At 38.0% G+C, this 15,328-nt stretch overlaps 1 protein-coding gene across 1 annotated transcript in view; it reads right to left on the bottom strand.

Annotated features, from left to right (window-relative positions):
* The window catches only part of BCAS1 (breast carcinoma amplified sequence 1), a 50,253-nt gene that overhangs the window by 30,035 nt on the left and 4,890 nt on the right, over positions 1-15,328 (bottom strand). Inside the window, exons 2-3 of the mRNA XM_029284057.1 lie at positions 13,716-13,800; positions 12,263-12,350 (exon numbers count right to left, since the gene is read on the bottom strand). Coding sequence (XP_029139890.1) covers positions 12,263-12,350; positions 13,716-13,787 — 160 coding nt within the window. The 5' untranslated portion in view covers positions 13,788-13,800. The remainder of the gene's footprint in view (positions 1-12,262; positions 12,351-13,715; positions 13,801-15,328) is intronic.

Genomic DNA, 15,328 nt, shown 5'->3' with positions numbered 1-15,328 from the left:
TGCGATACTGCATAATGGGTGTTGTAGGCCTATACATCTCAAGGACCTGGATTGGAGAAAGTTGTCCTATTGGGAATTGGAAAGTGTCCCTTAGAGTCCACTTTGGTCCTTGGATTTAAGGAAAATTGTTGGTACCAGGGGGTAGGATTACATTAGAAATTCTGATCTTATTTGAAGTATTTTTATAGGGGAAAAAAATAAAACATGGCATTTCATCTTGGACTTTTATAGCTCCCAGGGTCTGAATTTTTGAAGTAATAGAATTCATAGATTCGTGATAGGAATATATTTGGAGGAGACTGAGGCTCAAGTAAGAATATCTAGATGGTAAAAATTATAAGGGAGCACAACCTATTAAGAAGTTCTGTTGTGTTAGCAAAACAAACAAGAATTATTTCAGATAACTCTCAATCAATCCATCTGTCACAATTAATTAATTAATTAATCTTATAACTGTTTTGTAGAAAAAATACCTCATCCTGGAGCAATGCTTCAGAAGATTTACCATGATAACTCATTAATCAGTACAATACAGCAAAGCAGATTCTGACTTGCAAGTGATAGCTGTTCACTCAGTTAAGTGAAGAAAAAACAAAGATAAATGTGTGTTGATATCAGAGCTTGCACAACTTCCAGGAAGAATTTAAAGAATGCTTTTAGGCGTGTTCCTCAACTACTGTATAGAAACATTAGCCAAACGTGCATAATAAAACAAGGGAATGAAAAAAATCCTAGAGTACTGAATGTACAGTAATAGATGAAAACCCAGAATAAATGAATTATGTTTATTTGTGACTATTCAAAACTTTCAGCAGAAAAGAAAGGGCAGAAAAAAGATGAGTGTCATGAATATATTTACTCTATATTGTCCTCTGTTTCTATTTCTGTCCTAATCCATTGATTTTGTCTACCCATTAAAATGTGGATCTGTATTTTTCAAAAGGCTTTCAAATGGAAAATTACTACTACCTGCCTCCTCCTTTATTTCTTTGCTTATATCCTGCCTTTGTTATTTTTACAAATAACTCAAGGCAGAGGACACACAATACTCCTTCCTCTTCCTCTTTTCCTCATAACAACAACCCTTGAGGGGGTTGGGCTGTGAGAGTGACTGGCCCAAAGTCCCTCAACCAGTTTTCATGACTAAGGTGGGATTTGAACTCATGGTCTCCCACTTTCAAGCCTGGTGACTAAACAATTAGACCAAACTGGCTCTATTACTTTCTTTTTGGTTCCTTCAAGTCATTATTGACTCCTGGCAGCTGCCTGAATTAATCCCTGCAGTTTTCTTGGCAAGATTTCAACATTTCAGAAGTGATTTGCCATTGCCGCCTCCTTCTTTAGGGCTTGGAAGGAATGATTGGACCAAGGTCACCCAGCTGGCTTCATGTCTAAGGCAAAACTAGAACTCACAGTATCCCAGTTTCTAATCTGGTACCTTAACACTATACAAATTGATTCTCTCATGCTAGCTATCCTTTTATTCTCTATCTATATGCTTGATATGACTCTTAAACTTTCAAAAACAGCTCTAGGCAGCTTACAGATAATTAGAAGAATAAAAAACAAAGAGTCCCATAACAAAGCAAAGCAAATATCCAGAACAGAATAAAGTGGATCATCCACAGTATATTCCATTCAAGTTCTTTCAGTTCTTCATTGGCTCCTCCTATACTCTGGCCCAATACCTAGGGAAAAAGCCAGGTTTTATCAGAAAAAGGCCCATTTGAATCTAGGGTGAATATTGGTCCATAGGGCAGGTATTGTAACAGAGAAGGCATGTCACCTAACTTACACCAGGTGAAGGTGTTTCATAGAAGGGACTTGAAGCATGCCGGATAGACAGTCCTGTTAATAATCCAACCATGAAGAGATTTATAAGTGATAGATAAATTACACTTGGAAGTTTATAGGGAGCCAGTGAATAGGCCTCTGAATCTACGAATGACACAACTGGAAGACAAGATGAATTTATGCAATGGCTGTAGCTAATCTGATAGGAGTGAAGAATCCAAGAGGACCCCTGGATTATACTCCCTGACTAGAACCAAAGGTGGATAATCCCAGTTGCTGGAGAAACTCAAAAGACAGAGATTCTTAGTCTTGCTTGGGTTGAATCAAAGCCTGTTCTTCCCCATACGGATTCCTACAGCTTCCAGACACTAATAGAACCTCGGTGGCATAACTTGGTCAGACCATGGTGGAAATGTACAACTGGATATCATCATCAACAGCAGCAGCATGTTGAATAATGCTGGACCATATATTGAGACATGACATCACCTAGCAGTTTTGTGTACTCACAATACTAAGGACCCTATCCGTTTTTTCAGGATAAATTCTTCCCAGGTAATCACACTAAACATTCCCTAGTCAATTTCATGTCTAACTAGAACTCACAGTATCCCTTACAGAAACAGAATCTCTCAGAAGGTATAAGACTAATTTATCTGACAGATACCTAGCTTAGTCTTCAGAGTGACTGTTTCCACTGCCTCCTTCCCCAAGAAAGACCAGGTTACCTAAACTATGCAGTAATCCACTTATCTGCAGATACAATAAGACCAAAACAAATTGCTACATTTTGCTGCTGCTTTTATTGCCCCAAAGTAAGTCTCAAGAAAGTTTTTCTTTTTTTTGTAATATATTTTATTGATTTTTTTTTAAAAAAAAAACATAAATCACTTAATAATTGGTGAACAGTGTGTTGTCTGGGTTACATTTGTAAAACAATCATTAACAATTGATTTCTATAATCTATAATACACATAATGGTTTTAGTTGATTTCCTCTTTTCCCAAAATATCCTCTTTTGCAAACATTGAGTTAATACAATTCTTATTGTTTTGATAGATAACAATTAAATAAAAAATAAATCAGGTGAAGTGTCTTTGTACAGGGCTTCTGCCTTTCCATGTTTGTTGAAAATCTTTTTCTTTTTCTCCGCTTCTCTTATCATTTCCTTTCTCTCTGATGTTCCTTACATCTCTACATTCCATTTTATCCAATCTGTTTTCTTGTCCTCAGATTTATTTTGTAGTCTTAAGGGATAAGTTGTTTTTTCCAATTCTTGTGATTTCCCCCCCACTAGGATTAAATCATGTTTCCTTGTTTTGTTAAGTTCCATCTTTTAGTCTCTATTCTCAATTCTTATATCCATTTATCTGTTTTATCTGCTCCTTCTCTGTTGTTGTTTTCTGGGAATTTTTTTGTTGTAAAGTTAACTTAGAAATAGATTGATTTATATTTTCAAAGTTATTTTGGATTTCTTTGTGGTTTAAAGTTATTGTTGTTTGAATTAGTTGCAGTATACTATATATCTCCTCCCGTGAAGTATTTATGTTTTCTTGATACGTTCTTTCTACTTGTCTTTAATAATAATAATAATAATAATAATAATTTAATTTAATTTATATACCGCCCTTCTCCATGATGGCCAAGAATTTGAGTTTTTCTCTTGCTTTCTTTTCTCTGCAAATAGCTTTAGAATCCCAATTAAATAGATATTTGTAATCCAAATAGTTCAAAAAAGATTTTTTTCCTGAAATTTATAATTCTCTCTTTGTCTACAGCCCAGATTATTGTCTTTTTTTTGTCACAGCTGTTCTTTGTTGTTAAGACTTTGAAGGTCACAAACACAGATTAGGTTTTCCCAGGTTTTGCCAAGTTTTATATTAAAGTCATAGCTATCATACTCTTCATCCACCACTAGGTGTCAGTAACTATTTGTTTTTCAATTTCCAAAATGAACAATTATCTTTAAAATGAGAGTCTTAACCATGCAACCAATTTTAGATTTATCCAGATTTAAGTTTTAAATTTCAGGTTTTATATTTATTTCACTTCCATATATTTTGATCCTCCATAAAAAGATTAATTCGCCACTTCCGTTAGTATAAAGATGAGGCGGAAATCCCCCTCCTTCCCTTTTGGAGGTATTTTGCTTCTTGGGGATCTTTCCAGGAAATTAAATGTAGAATAGAAAAGAGAAGATCGAATTACTCACCCAGTTTCAAGCACACTGTTCACAGTTGTGCTGGTTAGTGCTTTTGGACCGGTTGCTAGTAGCTTGGGCTGGTTGATGCAATACGGCCAGCTTTTCTCCTGTTGGGTTAGAAGGCTTTCCCCAAGTCGAACAGAATGGCTGCTGCTGTTCCAGAATCGTTGGAGCACCCTTCTTTCTTTGTCACCTCTCCGGGGTGACTTAGACCCATTTAGGGTCCCCAGGCAGGGCAAAATTAGCTGTGGGGATGTGGAGAATCTGCAAGCCTGCAACCGGTCGCTATCACGCAAAACCGGATGTCCCCTCAAGAAAGTTTTTCACCCATGCTCAATTGGATTCACTGTTTACCATCCTTCAATGATGCTTTTCCTGAATTCATCAGAAAACCATGGAGCTATCTGAGACCTACAGACAGGGCTAGTCTGCGCAGTTCCCTCTGAAACCAAACAGGTCCATCAGGTGTCTGATATTTATCTGAAAGGAAGACTAAATTCTTTACAAAGAAATCATCTTTATAACAGGGTGGATACCTTAGATTAGATAAGTATATGTTAAAAGAAATAAATGAGTTTATTTTTCCATCTAGTATTTCTGTTGGTAAATATGGTGAAAATCTCCAAAGGATGACAGGCAGTGATGGGATTCAGCCAGTTCGCACCAATTCGGCAGAACCGGTAGCTAATTTTTTTGTTGCCCAGGCCCAGAACAGACTTCTGGAAGGGACATCCACACAGAGAACCGCTTGTTCGCATATTTGAATCCCACCACTGATGGCAGGTACTAATTATTCCTCTTATTAGAGGACTACCAGGAGGGCTAACTAACCAGGGTGATGTTTGAGAACTCCTGATCCTCCCCATGGCAGTGCTACCAATTGCTTCAAGAGTTTTTTAAGTGTCTTCAGATCAAAGTCACACGTGCTATGAAATAAACTCCTAATATTTGTGTCCATTATATTCAGTCCCCAGAAGCCTTTTGGATTCTTGTGACTCCACAGAGCCCACCAGAGATGATCAACAGTCCAAACATGCCTGATGGTTTCTGAAAGGTTTTTTTTTTAAAGGAACTTTGAGGAGTTCTTTGATGAAGAGTCACTCTGAGCTACATCAAAACTTGCAAACTACTCATGCATGCCCCCAAAGACTTGGAAGAATCAAGGAAGATTTTAACCCTGCGTTGATTTGCAATTAACTGGACCTTTTAGCTACAAAATAGGACATTCAACATTGCAGATTGCCAGGGGCATCAGTGTAACTCCAGTAATAAAAAGCAAATGAAGATGGTAATTCTGCAGGTTGAAACTTCACCAGGTCACACAAATGAGTTTGACAAGATTATTTGGATTAGCCTCTGTTATTTTAAGCAGATTGTCAATCTTACCACACCCTTTGACTAAATATATTTTGCTGAATACACAACGTCAAGTAGGGTGCTGAAGCATATATTTATTAATGCTGGTCTCTCTCACATCCTTCATTGTGCTGTAGCTTTCCTGTCTGGTCCCTCTTTCCAATCAGAGAAAAATCTTCATTTGACACTGAACTGAAACAGAAAAGCAACCTTTGGAATTGACAGGCATGATTGGAACACTGACAGCACATTGTAGGTGCTGACACAAAATGGATGAGGGTGAGGAAGAACTTGTCTGGCCTGTTAAAAAATAGCCATTTACCACAAGGTAAAACTGCTTTTTCTAATGTTCCAGGGCCAGCTCAGGATTTCTGAGTTAGCTGTGCTTTTTTTTTCCTGGGGAAGTAGTCATATTGCCAAATAAAGTTTTAGACTACAATAATAATCCACTTTATTTGTTTTCTTATCCTGGTAATGTGGGATGCAACGATAGTTTTGAAAATAAATATGTTTCCACAGACTAGTACTTTATGATATTTCCACTGAAAAAGATAACCTTTGAAAATTTAAGTTTTAGGCAGGATGGGAAGCCTAGACTATGCCAAAGTCAATGTCCAGAGATTATATGGGTAGTCCTCGATTTATGACCACAATTGAGCCCAGCATTTCTACTGACATTTGTTAAGTGAGCTTTGCCCCATTTTACAACCTTCTTGTCACAGTTATTAAGTGAATCACTGCAGTTGTTAAGTTAGTAACACGGTTGTTAAGTGAATCTGGCTTCCCCATTGACTTTGCTTGTCAGAAGTTTGCAAAAGGTGATCACATGACCCTGGGATATTGCAACTGTCATAAATATGAGTCAGTTGCCACATGTCTGGATTTTGATCATATGACCATGAGATGCTGCAACAGTTGTAAGTGTGAAAAACAGTTATAAGTCACTTTTTTCAGTGCCGTTGTAACTTTGAACAGTCACTAAATGAACTGTTGTAAGTCGAGGACTACCTGTATCTTCACACACATATACACTTTACTTCCCCCCCCCCTGCATTCCCCTGTACAGATCTGCAAAGATTTCCCTTATAACTATGCAATTAACTTCATGGCATAATGTGGTATTTCTTGAAATTCAAGATGCAAGACATTTTAGACGAGCTTGCAATAATTTGTGCTTTCCTACAATATTATATGAATGCTAGTGTAGAATCTACTACTCAGGCTGTCAGTGGCAGAATGTTTGAAAGCATCTGAAAGTGTTGTTCATCTTGGCTTTTAGAGTCGTATCTCAAATTAGGCTTCAAACATATCTATGCATTCAGCCATGAAAACATCTTAACATGCATCCAAAGAAAACTGTAGTGTTGGTTCCCAATCTACTTACACTCTGTTAGGTAGCAATGGATGCACAATCGGAAGAGCTGAAGGATCAGGTTAAGCACTGATCATCAGGGAGAACATCTATCTGTGTGGTCACTAAGAGCTGGTTAACAACTTGTTGGCATGTAATCAATCAACTCCCCTTCCAAAAGTATGGATATCCAAAGCAAAATCAATGCTACCTATGTTTCACAAAAACGAAAGTCAAGCTAAAACGTGATTCTCACCAAGCTAAACATATTGAAAATCTGGATCTGATTCCTCCTATAAAAAACAAGAGGGATAGAAAGGTCAGTCTGATTTAAAGATCAAAAAGGTTGTGAGTTATAAATTCCACAGTTCCTTTTATTTTCCTAGTCTGACTGCTGCCTGATATTGGAACACAATGCAGGATGAAGACAAACCGAGACCAAAGAAGTAATTATGGAGTGAAATGTACTCATACATAGACACACCATTTGTATGTTCCTTTCTCTAAAAATCTGCAAGATTGATACAAACCAGGACTAAGATATACACATCTGTTGCTATGCCTTTTAATTTAACCCTTGCCTTGCAATCCACTTTCCACTTTATGATTCAAACAGATGTTTCTGCAAGCCTCTTCCACAACAGAAAATATTTTGCAAAGTACCAAGACTATGTCTCTTGATAACAACCAGCTTTGTCTTCTTTGGCAGCTTTTACAAACATGGAATTACTTGAAGTGCCAGGTTGCTGTAAAAACTCTCTCCTCTGAAAGTTATTAGCAGAAATGTTCAGGAGAAAGAGCATGGGCTGTAATACGTTGGGCGTGCACAAGCAATGTGTTATGTTGTAGAACAAAGGCAAAAGTGATCAAAAGTAGCTACTGATTTCATAGATGAATAAAAATGTCTCCATTTTCCAAGCAAATAAACAGGGGAGCCAAACTCTGTGCAGCAATTTGGCAGGGAGATTGTAATTGATTCCACATAGCACAGCAAGTAAAGGAAGCTTCATGGTAATCTGCAAATTATGCACAATGCTTGTTCTGCTTGAAGAGATGCCAGACTTCACCTATTGGAGGCTCAAACATATGCCCTTATTACAGGAAAAAGGTTGAGGAGGAAGTGACTAACTTGAACTTTATGAACTTCATAAAAAGTGAAAAATTCCTATCCAGCACAGGTAAAATTTTTGAAAAAACTATTAATAACTCTCCCTTTCTAGTGATTCATGTGGTTGAAGATGAGTTGGAACACTAATTCATGTAGTTTGAAGTAGTCACATTGCTATATTTTGATCTGAAAGTCATAGGATTGTCAACAGGGCAGAATAACATAATAAAGTAACTGAATAACAGAGTTGGAAGAGACCTTGGAGGTCTTCTAATCCAACTCCCTGCATAAGCAGGAAACTCTATACCATTTCAGACAAATGGTTGTCCAATCTTTTCTTAAAAACATCCAGTGTTTGGAGCACCCACAACTTCTGGAGGCAAGTTGTTCCATTGATTAATTATTTTAACTGTTAGGAAATTTTTCCTTGGTTCTAGGTTGATTCTCTCCTTGATTAGTTTCCATCCATTGCTTCTTGTCCTGCCTTCAGGTGCTTTGGAGAATAGGTTGACCTCCCTCTTCTTTGTGGCAACCCCTTAGATATTGGAACAGTGCTATCATCTCACCCCTAGTCCTTCTTTTCATGGCTTTTGACTATCTTCTACCTGTCAAATCCTTCTTTCTTTTCTATGGCTGAAGACCAATTTTAGCAATGTATTAAGACATCAAGAGCTGTGCACACTTCATAAACTGAAAATAGACAAACTAATTAATAATTGTGGCAGATTGTTTACATATTGATCTTTGTCAACCTTTGAATTAATGCAACTTGGAGGGAAAGGCGAGAAGGAAAATGTTCAGGCATTTTTTGCTCTTAAATTCCAATTCCTTTATATATGATATAAGCTTCTAGACACCTATTTCCCTTTTTTCTTTTCTTTTTTTAAATGCTGTTTAGTAAAGTCTAGATCTGAAAAAAAATGCTTCAGATTTAATATGCACCGGGGACTGAAAAAGAATTCCTGCTTATCTTTCTAATCGGGAGTCAGTTCAATAAACAAGCTAACAGTTTTGGAGAAGCTGTTTGCAAACTGTTGGACATGTGATGGCCTGTTCAGCTGCAAGCAGGTTAAGCAACTTTAGGTCATGCCACTTGTCAGAGTTTGTCAATTACTTGACATGTTTTATCATTTTCTTGTAGCTCCAAGAGATAAGAAAGAGCCAGCAAGTTATTGATCTCCTAGATATGATAGGGCTGGCTCAGCTTGATGTATGCGAAGTAGAGCAGACCAGGATAAAGCTCATTATGTATCAAGACAGGATTCAACACTAAAAATTAGCAGGGCAGTTCAGTTTTCCCACTTGATGTGTGGTAGTAAAAAATGAGTCCTCCAGCCAAGTGAAGGACCATCATTACAAACTTAGTTCTGGCACGTGTAAGTTATCTCACAAGCCTTTTCTTCATCTCCAACAGTTAAAATACAATGTCATAAACTCTTAAGTTTTTTTTTAAAAAAAATCCATGGCATAAAGTAGCCAAGATTCTTTGTTTGAAGGATTAACTTTTCCCTGGGGTGATGGGAATGGGAGCCTGTTTTTGCACCGGCATGTATCTTTTCTCTTTCCTGCAATGTCACATGAAAAAGAGGTGAGCCAACTCCAAATGAGTCAATCAAGTCAAACTATTGATTAATGCAAGCTAACACCCACAATGTAAATTTGCTATTGACTATCAGCCTTTTGTACTCAAAACTGCACCTTCATTGTACACAGAAAATAGACAAGTGATAACGCAGGGCGCCCACACACACACAAAAAAAGAGCAAGAATTTATAAGACCTACAGAGCACTTTCAATACGACAGTGGTAGGCTTTGTAAAATAATCCAAAAAAGATCTGTTTGTGGCAATAATTTAGGCTGCATTGGTGAGTGGAATCTTTTCCCTGTAATGTCTAGTGAAGATAGGCATAACTACTTTACTTGCAACTTGAAAAAAATTTCCTGGCCTTCCATTCTGCACATCAAAGAATGCCACCTGCTCCTTAAATAATTCACAATGCTTAGAGGCTTGGAGCAATATTAGATTGAGGATACTCTGGGAAATTTCCCAAGGGATCCATGTCATCCTGGAGATCATTGGACATATGCAACTTGGGAGCATAGAGCTAAATACAAAACTTGTTGAGATACCAAAGATCTGGCAGCTGCCCAAAGTCATCAGCCCTATGTCTTAGACAGATGTGAGACATTGCTCAGAATTTACAGAGAAGAAATTCATTCATGTGAAATGTACTCAAATCCCTTTAGAGCCTGTTGCTCTAACGCAATCTCCCTCAATATGTTACTATCCAGATGCTAAAGACGAAGGTTTCCTCTATCCCAGGCATGTCAAACTCGCGACATCACGTGATGTCGTGCGACATATCGTGACTTTTTCCCCATTACCAACAATGGGGTAGGCGCAATTTTGGTGTGATGCATCCGGCCCACGGGCTGGCAGTTTGACATGCCTGGTCTATCCAGTCGATTCTGACTCTAGGGAGCAGTGCACATCTCTGTTTCTTAGCTAAGGGAGCCAGCATTGTCAGAAGACATTTCCATGGTCATGTGGCCAGCATGACTATACCTTTCCACCACAGTGGTACCTATTTATCTACTTGCGTTTGCATGCTCCTGCTAGGCGGGCAGGAGCTGGGGTAAATAACAGGAGCTCACTCCATTGTGAGGCACTAGGGTCTCGAACCTGGACTGTCAGCTTTCCAGCTGACAAGCTCAGCATCTTTAACTGCTGAGACATCATGCCCTCCAATCCAGATGCTACAGGATACCAACCAAATCATGTTTGGTAATAATGATAATTCTAATTTAAGACACCAATAGGTTGAAGGAAACTTTGGATTATTTTTTTTAGAAAGATTCCAAAATAAGTAAGTAAGTACCTAAGTAAGTAAGTAAGTAAGTAAGTAAGTAAGTAAGTAAGTAAGTAAGTAAGTATGATGATGATAACAACTACTACTACTTGTTTGGGGTCTTATTTTTAAATAAGAAGGATGGAAAAGGACAATTATATTTTGATGGGATGGATTCTGGTTGCCTGTTGGAAATTGATCAGGCCAGTTTTGGTTTTGCACTGTGTCTATCAAACTTAGGTATCCCTAACTTAATTATTTTCATCATACTTCATGCTTCTTCTGTAGAGGTCCGATTCATGGGAGACATAAAGATTCCATGAATTCCCCTAAGCTTCCCAGTCTATAAAAAGCTCACCGCATCTGCATTAACAAGGGTCAGCTATAAAATATATATTATTTATCATGCTGATGGATTTTTACAACCTGCCCAAACAACCTTCACCTATAATACTATATGGGTTAAACCCGCAAGCTTTCTATACTTCAAAAATAAACACTGACCCAGACTTCTGTGTCTGCATAGGTAGCTCTCCATCTGGTGCTTTCCGGAACTATTAGCGATATTGCTAGGGGAAGAGAGGAACTGTAGTGCCACCTTGGAAATATTTTCTTGAAATAGAGGGCAAACGTTTTTTGACCCATAGAGTTGAACTTGTAATACAGGTAGTCCTCAACTTATGACCACAATTGTGCTCAAAATTTCTGTTGCTAAGCAAGACAGTTGTTAAGCAAATTTTCCCTCATTTTACAACCTTTCTTGCTACAGTTAAGTGAATCACTGCAGTTGTTAAGTTAGTAACATGGTTGTTAAGTGAATCTGGCTTCCCCAATTGACTTTGCTGGTCAGAAAGTCACCAAAGGGGATCACATGACCCTGGGACACTGCAACCATTATAAATACACGCTAGTTGCCAAGCAGCTGAATTTTTGATCACGTGACCATAGGGATGTTGCAGCAGTCATAAGCGTGAGAAACAGTCATAAGTCACTTTTTCAGTGCTGTTGTAACTTTGAATGGTCAATAAATCAATAGTTATAAGGCAAGGACTACCTATACTGTCCTGGAGATTGCAGTGGTTATGGTTTGTGATATCAGGACACTACCAGGAAGAGAGGGATAAATAATTCCAACCTAGAATATTTTTGAAGTCCTTGGGAGTTTTCAGGGCATAAGGGACACTGAAACATGGCCAAGAGCTATATTACCTGTTTTATTTCTATACAATTCCACTCAAAGTTTTTTAAAAAAATGCAATTGGAGGATGGTTGGCAGTTTTTAAAGGGCACAGTCGCTTGAAAACTAAGGCATCCATATTGCTGCTTAGAATACCCCAACTTGTAAGAGAAAGATATGAAAATTAACCCCTGCCTATTCTGAGAAACTCTATTGTTATTCTGTGGGTGCTAGAGGTTACGTAGTTTATTGAGTCATGGAAAGCTTATTCTTGCATTATATGATGCACTCTTCCTTTCTCTATCTCCTACTCACACAGTGAAGTAATGCCACTTGACTGTTCACCTTTTCAGTTCCCACAGGGTCTGGTCCCAATTATATAATAAGACATGGATATGCTAAGCTTCCTTGCCCAGAACATACCAGTGTCATTGTTTGCAGAAAACTCCGTCTGTACCGGTTGGATGATGACAGGTCCATTCTTAAGGCTTTCAGAAGGTTCAGAGGAAACCTGCAGAATAAAACTAAAGTTTGGTCATCAGAACTACTAATTCGTCCTGAATGTTTGTAGTGTTTTATGCAGTATAGCAATCAACAGAAGTTCAGGTGGAACCAGGTTTGAAAAAAATGTGACCTGATTAAAAAATGAGTAAAATGGATTCAGTTCATTGGAGGCAAAATACTGTAGATTTGTGAAATGATCACTTCTCCAGATTCATTTCTCCAAAACAATGCGTTTTTGGGAGTAAATCTAGAAACTCTGTTCTGATTGAATTTGTATAGGAATGCACCATTAATCTCTCATTTTTATTCTCCTACATAGGTTTTTGCAAAATATCTCCATGGTAAATCAAAAATATCAAAATGATTTTGTGTTAAAATAGGATTGCATGAAATGATGGACAGAACAAACAGATAGATGATAGATGCTAACTAATTAGCTAGCTAGGTAGCTAGGTAGCTAGGTAGCTAGACGGACGGACGGACGGACGGACGGACGGACGGACGGACGGACAGACAGACAGACAGACAGACAGACAGACAGACAGACAGACAGATAGATAGATAGATAGATAGATAGATAGATAGATAGATAGATATTCTTCAGGAGTGTTTGAAGCTGTGAAGCAATCCTTCAAATGTTTTGATGGAGCAAAATTGGCCATGTTTACATATAATGGAGTTTCTGTGGGACTTCTTCCGGGGAAATTAGTGAATTAAGGTGAATCCACTCTAACCTACATGCTCCACCCTTTTTTCACCTACTTTGAATATTGTCCATCTCACGTAGAGTGAGCTCTAGAAAAACAGTCCACTTATCAGTCTGAATCTTTTTTTTTCAGGAAATAATACACCACAGTCTGCTAAGATAGCTTGAAAAGAATGGCAGTGAAGGTCACCATTGTAAATTTTCAACTTTAAAAAAAAAAGAATTTGGATGAACCTGTATTTTTTATAATATATATTGATTTGAAGGTTCCAAATCAGTTGTTGAGCTAGGAAACATATATAGCCTTCAGTTTTCCCCAAAACCAAGTCTTATCAGATGCAGGGAAATGTGTAAAAGAGTGAAAGATATTAATGTATTGGACAAATCTCTGGTTACATGAAGGCCAAATAACTGCCAAGAAAAGCACCAAAGATACACGCTATGGTGTAGAAGGGTTAGTTCCATGTTATTTATATGTCAAAACATGTAGAGTGCTGTGCATATTTTAATACTACTTAAATACTCTATGAGCCAAGTGCTTTTGAAAAATATTGGAAATCAAAGACTAAGCCTACTGGGAATTATGGGAGCTGAGCTCCACAACATATCTAGAAAACCGCACATCGGGTAGGGCTAATATACACAAATGTTTACTCAAAAATTTACCTGTGAATATGATATTTCACTAACAGGACCTTGGTCTTCAGATTCGCTTGGAATGAACTGTGTATTTCCCATAACAGTGGCTGTACTGGGAGACAAATGAAACAATTAAGTACAGATGAATGAATATATTTTAGCCAAAAATCTGGAATGGGCAATAAGATTGCTAAACTTCGGCTTGTAGGAGCACCAATCATCATGGCCAGTAGCAAAGTATGCTATCAGGTGTAGTTCAATAATATCTGGAAAGCACCAGATTTTGCATTCTAAGCCTTGTTTTATCATTACCAATGACTCTTGACTTACATCCCTTATTTAGTGCAGGGGTAGGCAACCTTGGCTCTTTTATGACTCGTGGACTTCAACTCCCAGCTATGCTGGCTCAGGAATTCTGGGACTTGAAGTCCACGAGTTATAAAAGAGCCAAGGTTGCCTACCCCTGGTTTAGTGACTATTCCAAGTTACAACAGCACTGAATAAAGTGACAACTGGTCCTCAGAGTTAAGACCATCACAGCATCTTCAGGGTCATATAATCAAAATTTGGGGACTTGGCAATTAACATATATTAATGATGGTTGTAGGGATCACCGTATGTGACTTTCCTAGCTGGCTTCGGACAAGCAAAGTCACAGAGGGAAGCCAGATTCACTTAACAATAGCAGTAATAAAGGTGGTAAAATTGGGACCTTACTCTACTTTCCTGCTGTGGCATGTTTAGAAAAAGGATTCCTTTCTGAATCTCAAACAAAAATAAAAATGGAAGTTCTCAACATTTTTCTTTCTCTTTTCCTCTGGGTGACAGAAGTGCCTGACTGGAAGGAAAAAAGATGTGATTGTTTTTTTCTGTAATTACTTATCTGTTTTTCTTGGTGCTGAAAAAAGAATAAGCATATACAGCAAAATTTATCATGATGCAGCACCATCAGAAGAACAGGGGATGGAGAGAAGTCCCATGTTCCCAACTTTGAAACTGTTAGGTTTCCCCAGATGATAGAATAAATGTTCTTCACTATGATATATACTGCTCAAAAAAATAAAGGGAACGCAAACCCCTTCAGTTCCATGTTAAAATGTTCCCTTTCTTTTTTTGAGCAGTATATATCAGAATTCTAAATGTGCAGTGCTAAGCAATCCGAGTTTTGAAAAAGCCAATATGAAGTACCCAATTTTCTTATCAGAAGGTTGAAGGGATATTTTCAGACTAAGGTTTATTGCACCAAATATTTTCAGAAGTTCAGAAACAACTCCAGACCCTCCTATGATATTAGCTTTGTTCAAATGCTGAATTGTCTTGAAGGATCCACAGGAAAATTAGCATTTCCAGTATTTTACTTCTGCAGGACTTTGGGGTAGTTTGGTCTTTGTCCTCCTTGCTCCAGATGTATCATTCCTTTAGAGCAGACATGTCAAACTCGCGACATCACATGATGTGGTGCAACGTATCGGGACAGTTTTGCCATTGCTGGCAATGGGATGGGCGCGGCTTCTGCGTGATGCATCCGGCCTGCGGGCCGGCAGTTTGACACCCCTGCTTTAGAATATTTAGGAGTGTTCATGGATTTTTAAAGGAAAAAATGGCTTAACATGCCTTTCATTCATGTTTTTCCATAATAT

This window comes from Protobothrops mucrosquamatus, unplaced genomic scaffold (assembly GCF_001527695.2).
Source record: "Protobothrops mucrosquamatus isolate PMUCROS unplaced genomic scaffold, P.Mucros_1.0 scaffold350, whole genome shotgun sequence".
NCBI lineage: Eukaryota > Metazoa > Chordata > Lepidosauria > Squamata > Viperidae > Protobothrops > Protobothrops mucrosquamatus.
Note: the sequence above shows the minus strand (reverse complement) of the source record. Positions and strands in the feature narration are given on the sequence as shown.